The sequence below is a fragment of the Cololabis saira genome, chromosome 19, assembly GCF_033807715.1.
Source record: "Cololabis saira isolate AMF1-May2022 chromosome 19, fColSai1.1, whole genome shotgun sequence".
In the NCBI taxonomy this organism is placed as follows: Eukaryota; Metazoa; Chordata; class Actinopteri; order Beloniformes; family Belonidae; genus Cololabis; species Cololabis saira.
In genome coordinates this window covers 21,028,459-21,047,139 of record NC_084605.1, presented here as the reverse complement: position 1 = coordinate 21,047,139, position 18,681 = coordinate 21,028,459, and the positions used below count along the sequence as shown (strand labels likewise).

Below are 18,681 nucleotides of genomic sequence, written 5' to 3'. Positions count from 1 at the left end.
TTTTCATAATAGGTCCCCTTGTAAATTTCCAACATTTTAAATCACGGCTCATTTGAAATCAGCCTGAGGATAAGAACAACAAAAACATTGATTGGGTTTTATCCATATTAGGGGGATTAGGGTTGGCTGTTGATCCAAAAGGAAAATAAATTTAGCACAAAAAGTAAGGAAATTTGTGTTTGGTAGATTATATCTTTGTTGTAACAATGCCTCCTGGCAATAAATCTTATACTGCTGGAAAGCCTGTTTTTTTTTTTTCCCTTTTTAACTGGTGACGTGTTTGTAAAGAACATGCATTTGTGGGATAGGGAGGAGAGCTGAGTATGTGGTATATGCCCATGAAAGATTTACCAAGCAACTTTGATGTTTAGTGGACTGGATGATTTAAGTTTATAAGAAAGAACACATATTGTCAATTTAACATAAGGCATGTTTCCATTACCCCATGATCTGTGAAACCGCACTAATCCGAAAAAAACTCCAGACTATCAAGTAAACCTTTTTACGATTCCAGGAGATGTTTTTTCAGGCGCGTCAATAATCCAATTCTTCGCATAAGTGTAATGGATACACTGTTTGCGCATTTCCATGTCTCTGACAGCGCCGGATGTGATGTAGCCGGCGAATCTAAAGTCATTAAAATCTAGTTTCCAGCTGTTTTTGGCCTCACTAATATGGTGTAGTATGATTTAAAGGATTTATCAAAAACTAGAGATTTTTTAGTTTATTTTCTTCAACGTTGAGATCTTCTTTTTGTTGTTTTGAAGAGAAATCTCACAGGATGAGATAAACAGAGTTACACTTATTTGAAAAACACCGATCATTGGAAACACCAACCCCCAACCCACCTTTTTATGAACTTTCAGAGATTCTATTTTCTTTTGCTCAAAAGTGCAATGAAAACCTGGCCAGTGTGACGTCCGAGACAAGTCTATGCCTTAGTGGAAAGCCCTGCACGACTCTCTGTCAAACCATTCAAAAGTTATAACAGAAAATAGGGACAACCAATCAGAAGAAGGGGCGGGGCTAATTCAGGCCAATGAAGATCAAGGACTCAATACCGAGTCCAAAGACACCACCCACGAGTCTTTATGTCAAACCATTCAAAAGTTATGGCAGAGAAAAGTTTTCTAGAGGGCGCTGTTGAGCCATTAGGTCACGCCCATTAATGCAAACCATGAAATATCAAATTTATCGCCAGGCCTGGCTTGCATGCAAAATATGGTGACTTTTGGGGAACTATCAAATATGGACCAATCAGATGAAGGGGGGGGCGCGCTTTTTGGTGTCTAGTGTCGCCATGGTAACGCTTTTGAAAGAGAAAAGTAATGCGCGCCGTCGCAGGATGGAGACGCATATTTTGATGTATAAAACACCTGGGTGCATGTTACGGTTCGGGCCGTATTAACTGCCGAAGGAATGGCATAAATTGTGCCAAAATTACACGATTAATTAAAAATGGCCGACTTCCTGTTCGGTTTCGGCCATGGCGCCAAGAGACTTTTCTTTCAGTTACGACATGATACAGGTGTGTACCGATTTTCGTGCATGTAGGTCAAACCGTATTGTGGGGCTTGAGGCACAAAGTTTTCTAGGGGGCACTGTTGAGCCATTTTGCCTCGCCCATTAATGCAAACCATTAAATATCAAATTTTTCGCCAGGCCTGGCTTGCGTGCAAAACTTGGTGACTTTTGGGGCACGTTTAGGGGGGCAAAAAGGCCCTCCTTTCGTCAGAAGAAAGAAAGAAGAGTAATAAATAATAATGACAAGAAAAAATTCCTACAGATACAATAGGGCCTTCGCACTTGCAGTGCCTAATAAAATCTGGGATTTGAATATCAGATTTTGATGGTTTATGCCTGCATTGTGAATGTTGCCCTTGTGACCTGGGGTTAGATTTGAAGATCATTGAGCTGCTTCAACAAGCCCACTCTTATGTGGACAAAGGAGGCAGCACTGTGAGGATATTTTGATTTCTCCAGCACGTTTAACGTGATTCTGTAATGTGAGATGCTCCAGAAAATAAAAACTAGGTTCGTCCATGACTACCTGGAGAGACGCCACCATTTGTGAGACTGAAGTGTGTCAACAAAGACGACTGGACTCTTTCTCTTCGCCCCCATCTCCCAGAACAGTCCTGTCATCTCCAGAAATATTCAGATGACTCTGCCTTTGTGGGGTGTGTCAGCTGTGGACTGGAGTCTGAGTAAAGAAAATACCAGGAGTGCTTTGAGATATGAGCCAATGATTTAAAAAAACAAAAACAAAAAAAAAAACAAAAGAACAAAACTGAAGAACTTGAGAAAGAAGTTTGGCTGTTTGCTATTATACCACAGGAAATGACTATAAAAGTACTTCTCAACATAATTGGCAGCACTGGAAACCTTCTTTTACAATATACTGATTAAAAATGACGTAGTTGAACTCTTGGGTCAGCTTAGCTTCAGTAAGGACCATATATATTGCATGTACTGCAATTACCTTGCGTAGTAACTCCACAAAAATTATTTGCAAGTGTTTTTTTTTTTTTCTTTGTTTCTAAAACATAAATTGCAACAAATAAATTTGCCTCAGGAATTTATAAAGCATAATTTTATTCAGCTCACTTTTTAGCCACGGTGGGATCTCCAATTAAATCTGGTGCCAGTATTTCCATTCCCTTTGAGATGAGTTGGACTCGCTGTTTTTTCTTTAAGGCCATCATCAGATCAAATCTTTTTGGTGCTTTATGTTATGACGACAAAGATGTGAACGTCTTAACATGCCAGTGCTCAAAGAACTGCTGCACATCTCCAGGACATCTTCACTGAGACTTGGGCTTTGTCCGATAATGAACTTCTATTAGCGTAAATAATCATTTCAGTTTGACTCAGTTATTCTGTTTTTGTTGTGGGGGAGCAATCTAATTGTTGCTTTGCTGGAAATATTACATCAACATTGATAAATTGTCAAAACGGTTTAGAGTTTAACTTGATTGACTAATCGGTTAATTAGCTTATCATTGCAGGTTTTAAGGACAGATTTTTATGGCTATAAAATCTTGTTCTTACAAATTTGTTTATTTTTGTCAGAATAATTTTGTTGTTGTTGTTTGTCATTATCATAATTATAGTCTCTTTTGTTGGATTCCCTTTTCCTTCATTTCCATTGTATGGCTCCCTTAACTACTAAAAACCCACAACCAATGTGCTTGATAATGGTTTCTGCTCTTTTTAGCTCAGTGTCTGTTTGTCTACGAGCTTTCTTGTCACTTAGTTTTGTTTTGATGTGAAGCATTTAATTATATTTAACTATTTTTAGTTGACTTGGTTTGTTTTAGTTTTTTTATTCTTGTGTTGTACCAGAAGCATTTCCTATTCTGAGATTGTGTCTCTCATAGTTTGGGGGGGGTTGTGGTTTGGTTTTACTTGGGCTTTTCTGGGTGGCAAAAAAAAGTAGCACAGAGCTATAGTAATTTAAACAAAACAGCTCTGTCCTTCACCATCCTGAGCTTGTAGTTGAAGCAGCAGATCTTTCATGTCTCTTCAGCTGAGTTATTAAATGATGCCAACAATGACCAGCTGCCGGTTGTGCAAAAATACATGCATGGAAAGTACTGACACACACACAGAAACTTAAATAGAGCCAGTTTGCTAGAGGACTGCAGCTCTGGAAGCCCAGGCTTTGCACCACCTACGCTTTCAAGTTCATCTAAGTCAAACCTGTCTGTAAATATTGCAGATAGATTTTTGCAGCAGCATGGGATCATAGTCATCATGTACAGAGGGAGGCCACAGACGAGCCTAGTGTACTCTGTAGGATGGGAGTCAGTTTGTTTTGTAGCATTTGTCAATTTCTTCCAAGTCTGAACTAGAGCCAGGGTTTTCTGAACATTTTTAGTTTTCTTGCCTTCAATGCGAATCTGTTTAAAAGATGCAATTTCATGCTGAAATCCAGGCCCTGATTTGTGATTCTTGTACTGCTGTTACCCTGTTTAACTCTGCATCGGTTTAGTTTGTCATGTGGCCAAGGCCTCCCACAGCCCAACTATCCCAAATGTCTCAGTAGCAGCTTGCATCCAAAAAAATTAGCTGATTTCACTCTGTCAATTGAGTGCCAGTAGAGTGTGTGGCTATGTGTGTGTGTGGCTATGTGTGTGTATGTGTGCATGTATGAATATGTGTGTGTGTGTGTTCAGGGACAAAGAGAGCATTATCCATGCAGTGTTGAGGGAAGAGAGCATGTTAAAACGCTAGAACACTTATTCTCTGGAGCGTTGTCATATGCACAAACCCCTTTCCTGGGTCATATGAGCAGCACCATGGTGGGACGGCAAGATGTGGGAGCGTCCCTCATGAATGTGCTGACAGCAGTGGGTGGAGGTTTCAGTATCTGTAACCCACAGACTAGGTTATTTTTATGCTGTCTAAATGATATCTATATGTTCATAGTTTAGTTTTATACAATGTATAGCCATAAGAATTAACCATGGTTAGTAATTAAGAAAAGAAGCCGAGATAGAGCCTCAAAACTAAATGAAGTCACATGCTGCAACCTTATATTTAATCATATATCCCAAAGGAAAATATTCCAGCTTTGCTTTGACTGTTGTGGCTGCCGAGGGGCAACATTTGATTTTTAAAGGAAGCAGGGACAGCAGAAGACAGTTCATCAGATGAGCACTCGGGACTGGCTCCAAAATTAAAGTTAATTTCCATTGACCCCCATATTAAAATGTCAAGTTTTACAGCAGAAATTAACCTGTTACGGCCTGGTGCACATAAGTGGTGGCGAGTGGTTGCGCAGAGCAGCCAGCCGAAGGTCAGCATGCTCAAGTGATCGTAGTAGCCACTAAGGCTCCTAAGCACGGTGGCTACAACAGGATTTGGACAGTTTTGTTTTGCTGCCCGTACTTTGTGTTGTTTTTGTCCATCTTTTTGCAGACGAAAAGGAACAGTGACGCCGGCAATCATAGGAGCCCTATTGAGTCGATTGTTGAAACTAAACAAGAGACGAAGAAGAAAATTGTCAGTCATCCTGAAGAAGTATTGAAAATTACGTTTGTCGTCAATTTCACGGATGGATGGAATAATAGAAAATAACTTTCTTTTCGGTGTGTTGCTTGATAACCCCATTATGGCAAACAACGCACAGAGTTGTGAAGGCTAGTAACGTAAACAACTTTTTGAACGGACGGGTGTACAAATGCAAAGAAGTCAGAAACCTGTAAGTGATGTCACAGAAGGTTATGTCCAACTGTCCTTCTTCAGTCTGTGGTAGCTGCAAGGATTTCAAGACAAATTATTTCATTTCCTTTCATAAGGAATCTAATGTTTTGTTGATGGAGGGGGCTTCAAAGCGACCTTCCTTGGCATTTTTGATAATAATCATGGCTGCTTCTTCAAATGCTTTCAGGGATTTCTCTCACTTAGGAATCTTTTGAAATAAAAGACGATTTGACCAGACTCCATGTCCCTTAACAAAGTCGTTACTTATCTCTGTAATTGTCAGGTGCTCTCTATAGATCAGGGTTCAGCCCCTTTCCCATGATTCCTCTGATCTGTAGTCTAGCCTGCCTCTCCTGGTGCTATGTTTATGCTCTTATTAGATTTACATGGAAAATGTTGCATTAGAACACTTGAGTGCTTAAGTTCCTCCGTGGGCTTTGTGGACCCCACATGACAAGCTTGAATGATTTGATAATATATCAGAAGTGCATGTTGTAGTCATTTGTGTTCCTATTAATATTTGTTTTGATTGCCATTGAGAACACTCAAAGATAACAAATGACACATCAAGTGCTTTAACGGTCTGAGCTCCCAGGCAGAAAAGAGACAATTAATAATAGATTTCAAAAAAAATATTTTTAAGGAGTTCATAAGGTTCTGTAGACAAATCGCCTTTGTTTAGAAACCTCAGGTGTCGGCGTGACGTTTGTACAATAAAAGGAGCTGCTTGTAATCTGATGCCCTGGGAACAATCATGTTTGTGTAGATAGCAGGCAGACCCTCACAGGACTCAGACCGCAGGGCTTTTCCTCCAGCCAGCGCTCGCATCACAAGACTACAAGACTGCATCTCCTCAGACCCCTGACTCAACTCATCAGATGAACTATCAGTTCAAACGCAGAGGCCACATCAACCCACATAATCCCTATTAATGCAGCTATTTTCATTTGAGCAGTAATGCTCATTTTTGTGTTTTACGTACACGTGGACTAAGGTCTCACTTGCATCTGTACATCTGCCATTCTTGCATCACATGGTTCTACTGCAGTTGCAAATGCACAGTAACAATTAGCAATTATTAATTTCTTGAACAGAAATGCAGGTAATAGTTGTGTTCACGGTTTTACCTTATAAAAAATGCAGTTTCCTCTGAGAGAAGACAATAAAAATATGAATCCTGGAGCAGTAACCTTAGTGAGGTTATTTAGCCACACAAACCCCAAAGCTTTGTGGATAGCAACTCTGCTGTTGGTGACCTTTTTGATTGGTCATGGTTTATATCCACCATGATGTGACTGATCTTCATTAGACGCAGGGTTTTGTCAGCATCATGGCGTGAAGTGCGTTTGCTCTGAGTTGCATTAACTTGTTGATGGTACCCCGCTGCATCGGATTCAGTCCCACATTTTCTTGGGCCTCATGTTCACTTGCATGAAATTACTGCCTTCGCTTGCATAAAGTATACAAATCTGAGTTTAGATCATCATAGCGCTGGTATCAGATATGAACACGCTTCAATGTTTGTCCAGTCAAGATGAAACTTGGCACAGCTTGGAAATGCCACCACATGTCTGGATAAATATTCAGCTGGTGTAAACGGAAGATCCACTAAAACATATTTGATGTTTTATCCTGGCTGTTGGTGTCCTTTCTTGCCATCTTTGAAATTTTCAATGAGTTTTGGTTGGCACTCGTTTTTTTCACTCAGAATGAATCATGAATTTTGCTCCTTTTTTATCGAGTCAACATTCTTTTCAAAGCTTTTTAAGAAACAAATCTGCTAACAAGTGTGAATAGCCATCAGGTTGAGCCATTATTAAATGGATTAGATTTGATGGTGGATGAATGGATGGCGGGGTACGGTCTGAGAAGCTGGTCAACGCTCTAAGCTGAGAAATGTGAAGAATTTATATAATGAATATAATCCTTTTGAGCACACTTTGAATCTCCTGAAAAAATGACTGAAGTTAGTTTCAACACAGATAAAAGATTTGATCAACACATCTTATCCATTCCACTTGATCTTTCTCATATATCCACGAGTTCGAGTTTATCTAGTTCTGAGCGCTGACATTCAAGTGTGTCACTCCTTCCTCCTGATGCACTCGCAAACCCACCACTGGAAGTTCACAGATGTATATTACTCCAGCTGTTGTCAGGGCCTTGCAAATAAATGTCTCGTCTCCTCTCTTATTTGTCCACAGAGGTATATCGCCTTGGAGGACTCCCAAGACGGCGAGAAGAAGGATCTTCAGTGTCGACTGGTGACGTTGGAGTCTCATACACGTCATCTAGAGATGAAAACTAAAAACTATGCAGACCAGAGTAAGTGTTACTTTCTTCCTCTGTCATTTGTGTTAGCTTTAATGGCTCTATTTTTGGAAAACTGAACAGGATAGGATACTGTGTGAGCAGCATTGACGGTTTGCAGGTCTTGTGACTCGGATGTGGACTCCTGTGTCCCTGCTGAATTATGGCCATCGTAACATACTACGAATGTTTGCCTGCCAAGTCTACTGAACAAGCTCTAATTGAATACCCAAACAGGCTCTGGGCCAAGGAAGATTACATTTTAACTGTACCTGCGTGTAGTTTGTAATTATCTTCCCATGCAATGAGACTGATTTTGTTTCATTCATTGATTTGTAAAAGATCGTCCCACATCTGAAGGGCATATGTATGTCATTATTTGCATCTGTTTCCGATAAGATTGAGGTGTAAAGGGCAGTGAAGACATCATGTCTAAATGTGCTAGTATTTCTGAGGCATGACGAGGAAATCAGGGCAAAAAAAAAAAAAAAAACCCTCATGATGTGTGCATGACTGCACCGTTGATGACGTTTGTTTGTTCCACCAGAGTATCGTAACATAAACCGTGCTCATGCTTTTTTTTTTTTCACATTTTCCTCCACTTCCACACTTCCTTTTTTTCTGTGTTGTGGATGTTTTTTGTCTTGTCCATTTAATCGTGTTTGTGGGTTGAATTGGCAGCAGCAATGTTGTGCGAAATACAAAACTAGACTGTTTGGTCATAAAATACCGAGAGCTAACTCTATAAATACCACCACAGTTGGACAATTTAAACAGGTCTGCTTGTCCTGCTGATTCATCACTCAGAAATCACTTGTTTACCTCCGGTTACCATTCCCAAGAAACCAATGTTTTAGCACCACTTTATTTCTCTGTATTTAGACTTTTGCATGCGAGGCTTTCCTTGAGAATCAATCACTTAATTTTTTCCCCCAGCACACCTCTTTCACGCTTAGGTTATTTTTGGTCTACTCTTTAAACTCTACTTCCTCAAAACCACACCAAATTAGAGTTTTCATCACATGAACCTGAGCCCTGTCAAACATCTGTTTCTGGCTTGAAGTCATGGCTGAAGAAGGAAAGGTGGAGCATGTAGTGAACTAGCCGTATGAGCTCTGAGTCAACGCTCAGTGCGACAGACTACACGCAACATATTTAATGCCACCTACTTGAGGGTGCACTTGCATGGCTGGCATCTGAATAACAACTGCTGTTTTGACTGAAATAGGCAAGAGCACGTGAGTCTTGAGCACTTGAGTCACTGTTTTCTACTTGCTTGAGCTATTAAGATCTTTTGTTTTGTTTTTGTCCTTCTCCACTGTAGATTTAAAATATACATTCCTCAGTCTAGTCATTTACTGTCGAGTCACACTAAGAAGGTCTGGGCTGTAAATCTCAGCTGGGGCGTTTCTGCTCTTCCTGTACCCTCATGGATGCTCTCAGGATGCTCTGGCAGTCAAAAAACATGCATGTTGGGTTGATTGGTGATTCAAACGTATCTTTACTGTAGATGAAAGTGGTCATTGTGGGCCACAAGTCTTTGCCTCAAGCTTAAGATGTGCTCCACTCCCCCTAGAGAACCTAAGCAGGTTGGAGCCAGTATAGCAAAGGTATGAATGGACTTTTAAAACTCCACATTAAGAGCCATGTGGAGCTGAAATGTCAAGCGTAATCCTTTATATGTACAAGTTAAACTATTGTTTTTAAAATTACTACTTGGGTTCGAATGTTGGAGTTTATGATGATTGGACTTGATGTGGGGCAAAGTTCAGAAATAAACCTTTTCACTTTCACTCTTCTCTGTTATGAGTTGTTTTTGGTGATGCATCGTCACCCTCTGCTGGGTTTTTGTTATTGCACCAAAATGGTTTCATACTACCGGTATACTCAATGGTACAGTATATAATCTTTTCACTGAGCTTTACACACAAATGGATCAGAGTATTTAAGGTCTGAATAATTACCTTTTAAATGCAGTTTATATCTTAATGCATGGCTGCTATCTCTAACTGATCTTTCTCATCCAGTCGGCAGATTTGAGGAGAGGGAAGCAGAACTCAAGAAGGAGTACAATGCTCTTCATCAGAGACACACTGAGGTAGGCTGATCTGATCATTCAGAAGATTTTACTTCCAAAAATGAACATCAATGTTGAATGTGTGTTTTACTTACTGGTACTTATTTATTTAAAATACCCTTTGATCAGCTTTAATGTACACTGCCTATTCATAAAGCCCCTCTGTGTAGCAATACAACTACTGACCACAGGGGGGCACCATCATAAGCAAGTTCATGTGTCATGTGTAAAATACAATGAGGTGGACCTCTAGTGGGACAGAATGGTATTACAAGAAGTGCTGGACCATCCCAACTATGTTTTCTTTTTGTTTTGGTCAACACAGCAGATCTACATGGCCCTGTTTTGTCAGAAGAGGAGCGGAGTTACATGCTAAATATGTGCCCCATAAGTCCCAGAAATGATCTGATGAATACTGGACTAAGATAACAGCATAATGTTTGTCTGCAAAAATGTTCAATCATTTCACAAACTTTTGCTGTTAGGCCACTATTAGTTTTGATTAAATAAAATAGGTTAGGTTTGGTATACAGGGAGCAAGATGTGCATATTTCACCACTTGGGGAAAAAAAAAAGTGAAATTGGTTTGAAGCTACTACATCAATGCATAATGGATAACATATCCATTATGTATCACTAACGTATGTCTTGGTTTCTAAAAAAACGTTCTCAGGCTTCAGCAGCCAACTCCTGATGTGAATAATGCTGCAGAGCATAGTGAAAACTGTCACCTCCAGTCGGCCAGTACATCTACATCATGTTTTGTGAGCCTGTCTGTCACAGCTGTCCCTGAACACAGTGTACTTCACATGTAACAAACCACTAATGACTGCTTCCTATATTAGAACCACTCTAGACAATTTACAAATGTATTCTGGTCTAATTTGCAGATTTACACTGGTAGATTCTAGCAATGTTTTTTAGTCTTACGGTTTGCAGAATGAATCTAAATTGAATCAAAATGGTCTGTTGAATTCTGTCCGTTAATGTGTATTTGCATTTTAGATGATCCACAGTTATATGGAGCACCTGGAGCGGACGAAACACCTACATGCAGCAGGACCAGCAGAGCCTTCAGATACAGGCACATCAACAAAAACACGGTTAGAGAACCATACCCCTACTGTGTTTTTATTTTTTGTTTTTTTCTATACCTCATTCTATATTACGGTGAGCCAATCTACATCTTTAAAAACTTGATGGAGCTGATTGAGTATGGCTGCAGTAACGATATTTGCCTCTTCCACACTTTAGTTTGTGACTCCCAGTCAGGGCTTTTTCAGATTAGAACATTTTAGGAGCGATTTGTCAACACATCGGTCACAAATCGGCAGGTGGTTGGTGGTGAGAAGTTGGCGTTTGACCATCAGGTGTGAACCACTCAAAGAGTCATCACAGATGCTCACAGTCTCATCCCAGAGCCATTGCAAATGGCAAACCAATAGATCGATATCAATCTATTGAGTTGTCAGGGGACTCCCTCATTGGGCTGGGTTGACTTGGATTGCTTCTTTCCCCTCAGGAAATAGTCATCGTTTAAAAACTGCGTCCTGTAAAAACCTGAGGCCACCTACCTCCGATGCTTAATGCTGCTTTAACATAGGTGGATTCTTCCACTCCTGTCTCAAAACACTTGTCCACTTTGTCCATAATGTGGAGATTACGGCCCTCAGACGAGTGTTCCTTATCTCCGAGGTGTTGGAGGTCCACTGAGTCTTAACCTCAAATTACTGCCTCTCCTGTGTTGTGCCCAAGCATATGTGGACCTGCTGTTTTTAGATGTCTTTGTCAGGGTCTGTTCACGCCACACTCCACTGAACCGCACTGCATATGCAACACATAAGTATCCTCTCATGCCACCTTATACCCCACCGGTCTGCTTTTTTTGGATGTGGGGTAAAGCATCTTTAAGAATCAGGAGAAAGAGGTCAAGTTTCTTTTTATGTAAACACCCAGGACTACTTTGCAGTAACAACTACATAAAATATACTAATCTAATGGTACTTTCTCTGCAGTGGGTTTCCATACTTTGTGTCATATGGTGGATATTGATACTTACTATGAGTAAGTTACTGGAGAATTTATAGCTTAGTGTAAATTGTCAGATTCAAGAAGATCAGCATAAAACACTTGCAGATAATTAGTAAATAAAGTTGTACATCTAATTGACTGCAGCCTTATAGTGAACCACTACTGAGCACTGCTGGGAGGCTCTACTTCCACTCACATATAGTGTAGTATACCCTGCACACTAGCAGAGGCAGACTTGGGTGAGTACCTGCTGCACATGAGAGACATTCACAATTAGCAAGAACTTGGAAATGGCATCAGTTAGGGGTGTAACAATATATCGTGCCACGAAATTTCGCGATACAAAAATGTCACAATACGTGTCGTGGAGGTGACAAAGTGTATCGCGATATTGGGTTATTAATATTAATCTATTGTGTTGACTAGAAACGCGCATCCGACCGCGACCGGACCGCGGCCGGACCGTGCGGACCAAAATCTTCCTCCGCTCAGAAGAAACTAGTCCCGTTTTGCGGTCCCGTTTTGAGGTCTGAACCTTTACTTATGTAAGTCTGGTGTAAAGTTAAGCCTTACCTTATTAAATTAAACCTTTTTGGGGTTGTGAGTAGGATAAACACGAAGACAACTTCTGCTAAATTCCAGTGTACTTCAATGTCCGCTCAACAGCCTAGGATTTTAGAACATCAACACAGCACCTAGTGCTGTATCACTCCGCCCAATCTAAAACAGACTAATCACTACAGATAAACTGACTAGTGTAATTATAGTCCCTGATTTACAGAATATAAAGAATATATTTATAAAATAATGAACCCTGAATTAACAAAATAACCTTCTTAACAAAAATAAATCTCCTCTTACACTTATAAGGTGAGCATGAATCAATCTTTTTTATGATGTAAAATTGTATGTATTTATTTACTTGTATTTATTTATTTAATTTTAGTTGTTAAATTTCTGGAAAATAAAAAAGTAAAATCATACATGAGAGAAACTATTCAGTTTGTGGCAAAATATTTGTACTTGTATGAAACTGAAGATGCATAATGCAAACCTGACATTTACTTTTAGTTCAGTTTGTGGAAAATGGTTGGCCTGGCTTGCTCTTTAAAACTTAAACAGTTATAAAGCATTACAAACTGTAACAATAGGGCAAACACACAGCATTATTTTGTATTTTGTGTCTTTCAAATAAAAGACAATTTCCTCATGACTACCTCATTCAAGGTTGTTAAAAAAATACTGCTATATCGTATCGTATCGTTATCGTGACCTCAATATCGTGTATCGTACCGTATCGTGAGATTAGTGTATCGTTACACCCCTAGCATCAGTTAACTGCACAAAAAAGGAAATCTGTATAAAATGGTGACACAGAGTAGATTGCGCTGAATATTTTGAAATTTGACATACGTAAAAGTGGGGTGCATTTGAATTCACTCTGTGATTTGTTACTGCGGGAGAGCATGAGACGGAGAAGAAACGCGGTAAATAGAGGATGTTGCAGATGCTCTCAATCTAGGATGCAGTAATTTACTTCAATGGGATGAAGGGCTTTGTGGTCCGTTACTCATTTGGAAAGCAGATTATGAATGAACAAAATGCTATTGGGAGCCAGGAGGTTGGAGCACCTCTCTGCTTAACAAGAGCATCATTTACAACATCAATATGGTGTCCTCTGCATTCGGTGTGCATGTGTTAAATTAAGTACTCTGTACTCTGTATCGACAATAAACATGGGATGCTTTAGAAGGAGAAAATATATATTATACCAACTAGATATATGGAAGAGTTGTCACTGCCACGTCCGTATTTAATGAGAAAACAGCAGTATTTGTAAACTTCATATTACTGTAAGGTAGTTTTCGTATATGTTAGAGGGCACCGGTGCTGTAGCCAAGGTGCACGCCCATTTATATGGTGTTGTTTGTCAGTAAGTCTGGCAGTCACCTCAGCCCAAACTCAGCACCACAACGCGCGTAACAGTAGTGAGTGCTGCCATTAGTTCGGGATCAGTGTTGACAGAGCATCATGTTTCCATGACGACTGGCAAGAAGTGAAAAGCATGTAGGCACAACACTGCGTTCAGTTGGATTTTTTTTTTCTCTATTGTTCGATTCTACCGTGCTTGTAAATAGAGCTCAACTGCAGCTGGAAGTGGTTCGTTCATGTTACTTTTTGGTTGTTTACATGGTTTCTCACAGCCTCCATGGAAGCTTTTTTTAGCTCAAACGAGTCCTTCTGTAGTTCGGTCTAATCGAGGTTGTGGCGCTTTCACACTGCAAACGAACCGCTTGTGGTGTGAAAGTTCTGCGCTGAGAGTTTTCTGATGGCTGAGCTGAGACCACCCCGTCAAACAAGGTCTCAGTATGGCTGTTTTCTTGCAGCGTTCAGGCCTAAAATAGCATCTAACTTGGCTTCCTAGGCAGTAAGATTCAATCTAGATGGACAAATATATTGACATTGGTATTGACGTTGATGAGCCTGTCATTTATTGCAATATTTTTTGTTTTTGATATGCACATCTTTTCACAATATCAATCAATTTGAGACATAACAAAATCAAAATTTATTCAAAGACAGTCACCGCATTCAGTAGGAATACTTTGCTTCTGTTTATCTGCAGCGTATGGTATACTACAAGTACAGTAAAACGGTCAGAAGACCATATTTTAACCCTATATCTTGTGTTTTGTCTGCATTTTAATTAATTTCCCTTTGGGGATTAATAAAGTATTTTGAATTTAGTTTAATTCCCTGTGATATACTGTGTCTCATTTCAACTGTTGGGCCCTATCCACTTAGACTTAAAGGAGGGCTGTGTCATTTTTTGCCTTGTCTCTGTGCGAGGGGACACTTTTAGATAGATCTTCATCTTTACTATAGTATTTTGTAGTACATAGTACCATACAGTATAGAAACGTTATCTATATCTGTTGTCTGTTTGGTCACGTATCCACTTTGGTCCAGAATGAAATGCATGTCAGGCTGAACGGGAACAAGGTTGTAGAACCCACTGGTCTCAGTGTCATGGTCCCGATTGTTTGTATGGATCAGGTGGGTTTTCTAAAGCACTTCTTCCGCCTTAACCCAAACCAGAAGCTGGTTTCAGGACTGTTTCAGGACTTCATAACAGATGAAAACTTCAGGCCTTCAATGCAGATCAGTTGTCTTTGCTGGCACCATGAGGATATTTTTCTTGGGAGCTTCAAGAAATAGTTGTATCATGTTGAACTTGACGGAGGAGATGAATGTGGATTTCAAGAGGATCAAGAATAAGGTGAACCCTACTTCAATCCAGGTTAGAGGTGTTGGTGGTGCACTGTAGATGCCTGGCAGTAACCTGGACAACAGATTGGACTGGAAATTAAATATCGATGCAAGAGGTTTAGTTTCTTCTGTGGAGCAAGATGCTTGCTTGCAAAATGCTCAGAACTCGGACCAGAGCTGATTGTGGAAAGAATAATGGATTTGTCATTGACGTAAAAACAAGAAAAACCCTTCATCTATCATGCTGCCATCATACATGTCCTGCACCACATTAGCCCACCTCTCTGCCACTCCAAACTTCCTCACGCAAGTCCACAATTCATCTGTTTTGTCTAAATTCATTAAGACAGTGCAACTTTCTCTCAATCAGCAATTCTGACTTCCGATATAACAGTTTTACAACTGCATTTTATGACTTTTTTTTCATACCAATGAAGGCTGTATAAATACATATTTTAATGTTACCTTCCCTGATTGATATTTATGTAAACTGCTACTGCAAAACTTTTTTCCCTTTTAGGATGACTAAAGAACTTTATGTAGAAAGTTGCTTTTAATTTTACTTTCCTTTACATCAGAATATATGTTCATTATAAACTTATGGTTTAAAACACACATGAAGTGTTTAACAGATAATCACCATAAAGTTAACATTTTTTATTGTTCACTTTGAAAAAGCCCCCTGTATGACACACACACACACACACACACACACACACACACACACACACACACCTTTTGATCAGGCTCTATGTTTTGCAGCCAGTAAGCTGCAGGCTGAGAGGATGCATATGGAACAAGCTGTCTCAGCATCCAAATGAGAGAGGGAGATGGAGAGAGATAGTCAGAGAGAAAGAGGGGGTTGGTGGGGACTGTGAGGGGGAGAGCGTCGGAGTATTCTAGACTGCACAGCTTCAGCGGCGTCACATCTCCACAGATGATAGGAAAAGTAAAGGAGGAATGAAAGCGGCATTGCCTGCTGGAGGAGTTGACTGGAGGTGGAGTTCGCTGCAGCTACGAGCCTCGCCTGACCCTCTCTGGATTACATCCTGCTCTGTTGTTTCTGCGCTGCTGCTCTGCTCTCATCAGTCCCTGCTGCTGAATCCACCAGGATTACTGTTGTTGTGACTGCTGCTGACACATTGCTCTGCCTTTCACTGACTCCAACACCTCCGCTTCAACACCAGAGCGACTCTCAACAAGAAGAGCGTGCCGCCTCTTTCTTCCGCCGTATGTGTGCTGGTAGTTGTTCGGTCAGAACGGCAGAGTGCTTCTGTGACCACGTTGCTCCCGCCAGCTGTGCCCTCCAACCTCCCTGTCCTGGGTGAGGTGCCGGGCCATGATCTGGGCGGGCCATGAGCCCCGGGTGTATGCTGCTGTTTGTTTTTGGCTTTGTAGGGGGAGCGGTGGTCATCAACTCCGCTGTGCTGGTCTCTCTGTCCGTGCTACTACTGGTTCACTACTCTGTCGCTACTGGAGGCCTACCTGCCCTGCCTTCTTTACCTTCCTTGCCCTCCTTACCCAGACAAAGCAGGTACAAGCTGGATGTGTGTGCTATTTTGGTGCATAAGTGTGTGAAATCAGTACAACATATTTCATCTTCCCCTCCATAAGCTGTGTTTGTTGCCACCGCTGGCTTGTCGCCATGACGTCGTCTTGCAGCTGCCATGTGGGTGTATTATAGTCAGTGTGAGACTGCACATTGAAAGTAGGTCAAAAGAGAGGTACAGGTAGCTGGAGTCATTTCTTCACTGCAGATCCTTTTGAAATTAGATTTTTTTAGATTGTTTTATGTCTATTAAGGTTCTTTTACCTCACTGCTCGATTGAAAAGACAAAGACAGCGCTGATCCCCATCAGTTGCCTTCTTTTGACCTGTTCCTCACAATGTGGTTGTGTGTCCATTGTTTTTTGGGCTGCTGCTTGTCATCGCTGTTTGCCGGCTGTTGTATACTCCATGGCAGCCATTGTTCCACACACTCACACACTTTTTTTTTTTTTTTTTTTTTCATTTGTAAAAGCTCCAGCGTATATTCACTATTTTTTTGGTGTTGGACAGGGAGTTTATGATTTCAGCGTGTTTATCCCCTTACTGGATGTTATTGCTGAGCTTACAAGTCCATCTTGTAGATTGTTGCGGGTGGATTTGTGTTCTTTAAAGTCAGTTTCTCATCCCAGTTTTTCAGCTCCGAGAGTCTGCTACGACACCTCGATGCGACCCCCTGCTGTCATAGACGGGTTGTTTTTGTTTTGTTTGATTTACGTTATGCTGATCTATTTCCACTGGACCGCTAAATGGACAGCCTCACGTCATTTTAATTTACATGAAGCAGATTTATTATGTGAATGACCTCTGGTTTAGTTAATTTACAGCAGCTGCTAGACAAAACTACACCACTCTGCACTTTTGCCTTTTTTCCATCCTGACACATTCTCTTCTCACTAATGAGAAGGTGTCCAACATGGTTTATAGAGGATCCCATTCACCATTCTCTTCTTATTGCACACTATAAATCGCATGTTCTTGCACCACACTGTGGGTACAATTCGTCTTTGTGTAAAGGCTCCTTTTGCTCACAAATATATTCTTACTATTTGGCTTAAACTGTGCATATAAACAGAAAAACTAGTCGTTTAGCAAAGCAAAGCAGGGCATCTCATCTCAGTTTAAACTGCTCTGAGATCGTCTCCCATTGACTGAGGCTGGCCATCCTTCATTTTTTTTTTTCCTTCTTCGATACAAAGAATCAGTCTGGTTCTTTTTGATTTGACTTGGATTTCTAGGGGATAGTTCCAGCGAATGCAGGAGAAACTGCCTCTGGACGCCATTGGAAAGTTCTGCAACTAATCAGAGAACCAATCATGTGACATAGGCAGAAAACGAACATACAACAAAATACATTTAAAATGGGATTCGGTGGAGTAGGAATCTTTGTCGGTGTTGCCAGTAAAAACTTGTCGATCTAGGTATTATTACCAGGGATGCACACAAGCTGGTACTCGAGGGCCAGTCTATTACGGTACATGATTTAGATGTTTCCCTGCTTCAACACACCTGATTCTAATCACTGGTCGTCATCAGCATTTCATCAATGTCTACACGACTCTGTTGGCGACACAGCCTTGTCTATCAGGGTTGTGTTGAAGCAGGGAAACATCTAAAACATGCCGTAGACTGGCCCTTGAGTACCAACTTTTGTGCGCCCCTGGTTATAACCAGTTCTGCAGGTTGGTTGTTTTGCTTGCAAAAGAGGTGCTTGTGAATTCCTTTCTTTGAGTTTTGTTCTTTTTACTCATGAGTAATCCCCCCTGCCATTTCCCTTTTGTCTTTAGGAAGCAGCGCCCCATCTCCATATTCCAACTTCCTGCGAGTGATGGTGTGACCCCCGAACTCCACAGAGAACCCGTTGACACGCCATTCGAGCCGTGGAGATTCAACAACCTTAGCCATCCACGGTCCAACACCAGCCTCAAGGTATGAGTTTACTCTGAAGTCAGGATTAAAATCAGGTACTTAATATATACCAGTATTAACTTTTAAAGTTACCGAGCTTCCCATGGATCAGAGTGGTTACGTCATTGCCGGTTTACTCAAAAGAAGTTGTAGAGACAAAATACGAACAACCGCTGCCAGTAAACACCAAAGAGAGTACATTTCTTTTCAGAGAGAGAGGATTGTTCAGTGTGTCCAGAATTTTTAGCAGCTTGTGTGTGAGAGTTTGTGTGGGATCTGGTGGCTTGGTGCCCAGGAAGCAGGAGAAGTGGTACCACTCTGGGGCCTGCCTT

The 18,681-nt window shown here is 40.8% G+C and overlaps 1 protein-coding gene across 1 annotated transcript in view; it reads left to right on the top strand.

Annotated features, from left to right (window-relative positions):
* Nucleotides 1-18,681, top strand: part of LOC133419345 (C-Jun-amino-terminal kinase-interacting protein 4-like) — a 58,745-nt gene that overhangs the window by 8,458 nt on the left and 31,606 nt on the right. Inside the window, exons 2-5 of the mRNA XM_061708463.1 lie at nt 7,413-7,533; nt 9,546-9,616; nt 10,601-10,698; nt 18,229-18,370. Coding sequence (XP_061564447.1) covers nt 7,413-7,533; nt 9,546-9,616; nt 10,601-10,698; nt 18,229-18,370 — 432 coding nt within the window. The remainder of the gene's footprint in view (nt 1-7,412; nt 7,534-9,545; nt 9,617-10,600; nt 10,699-18,228; nt 18,371-18,681) is intronic.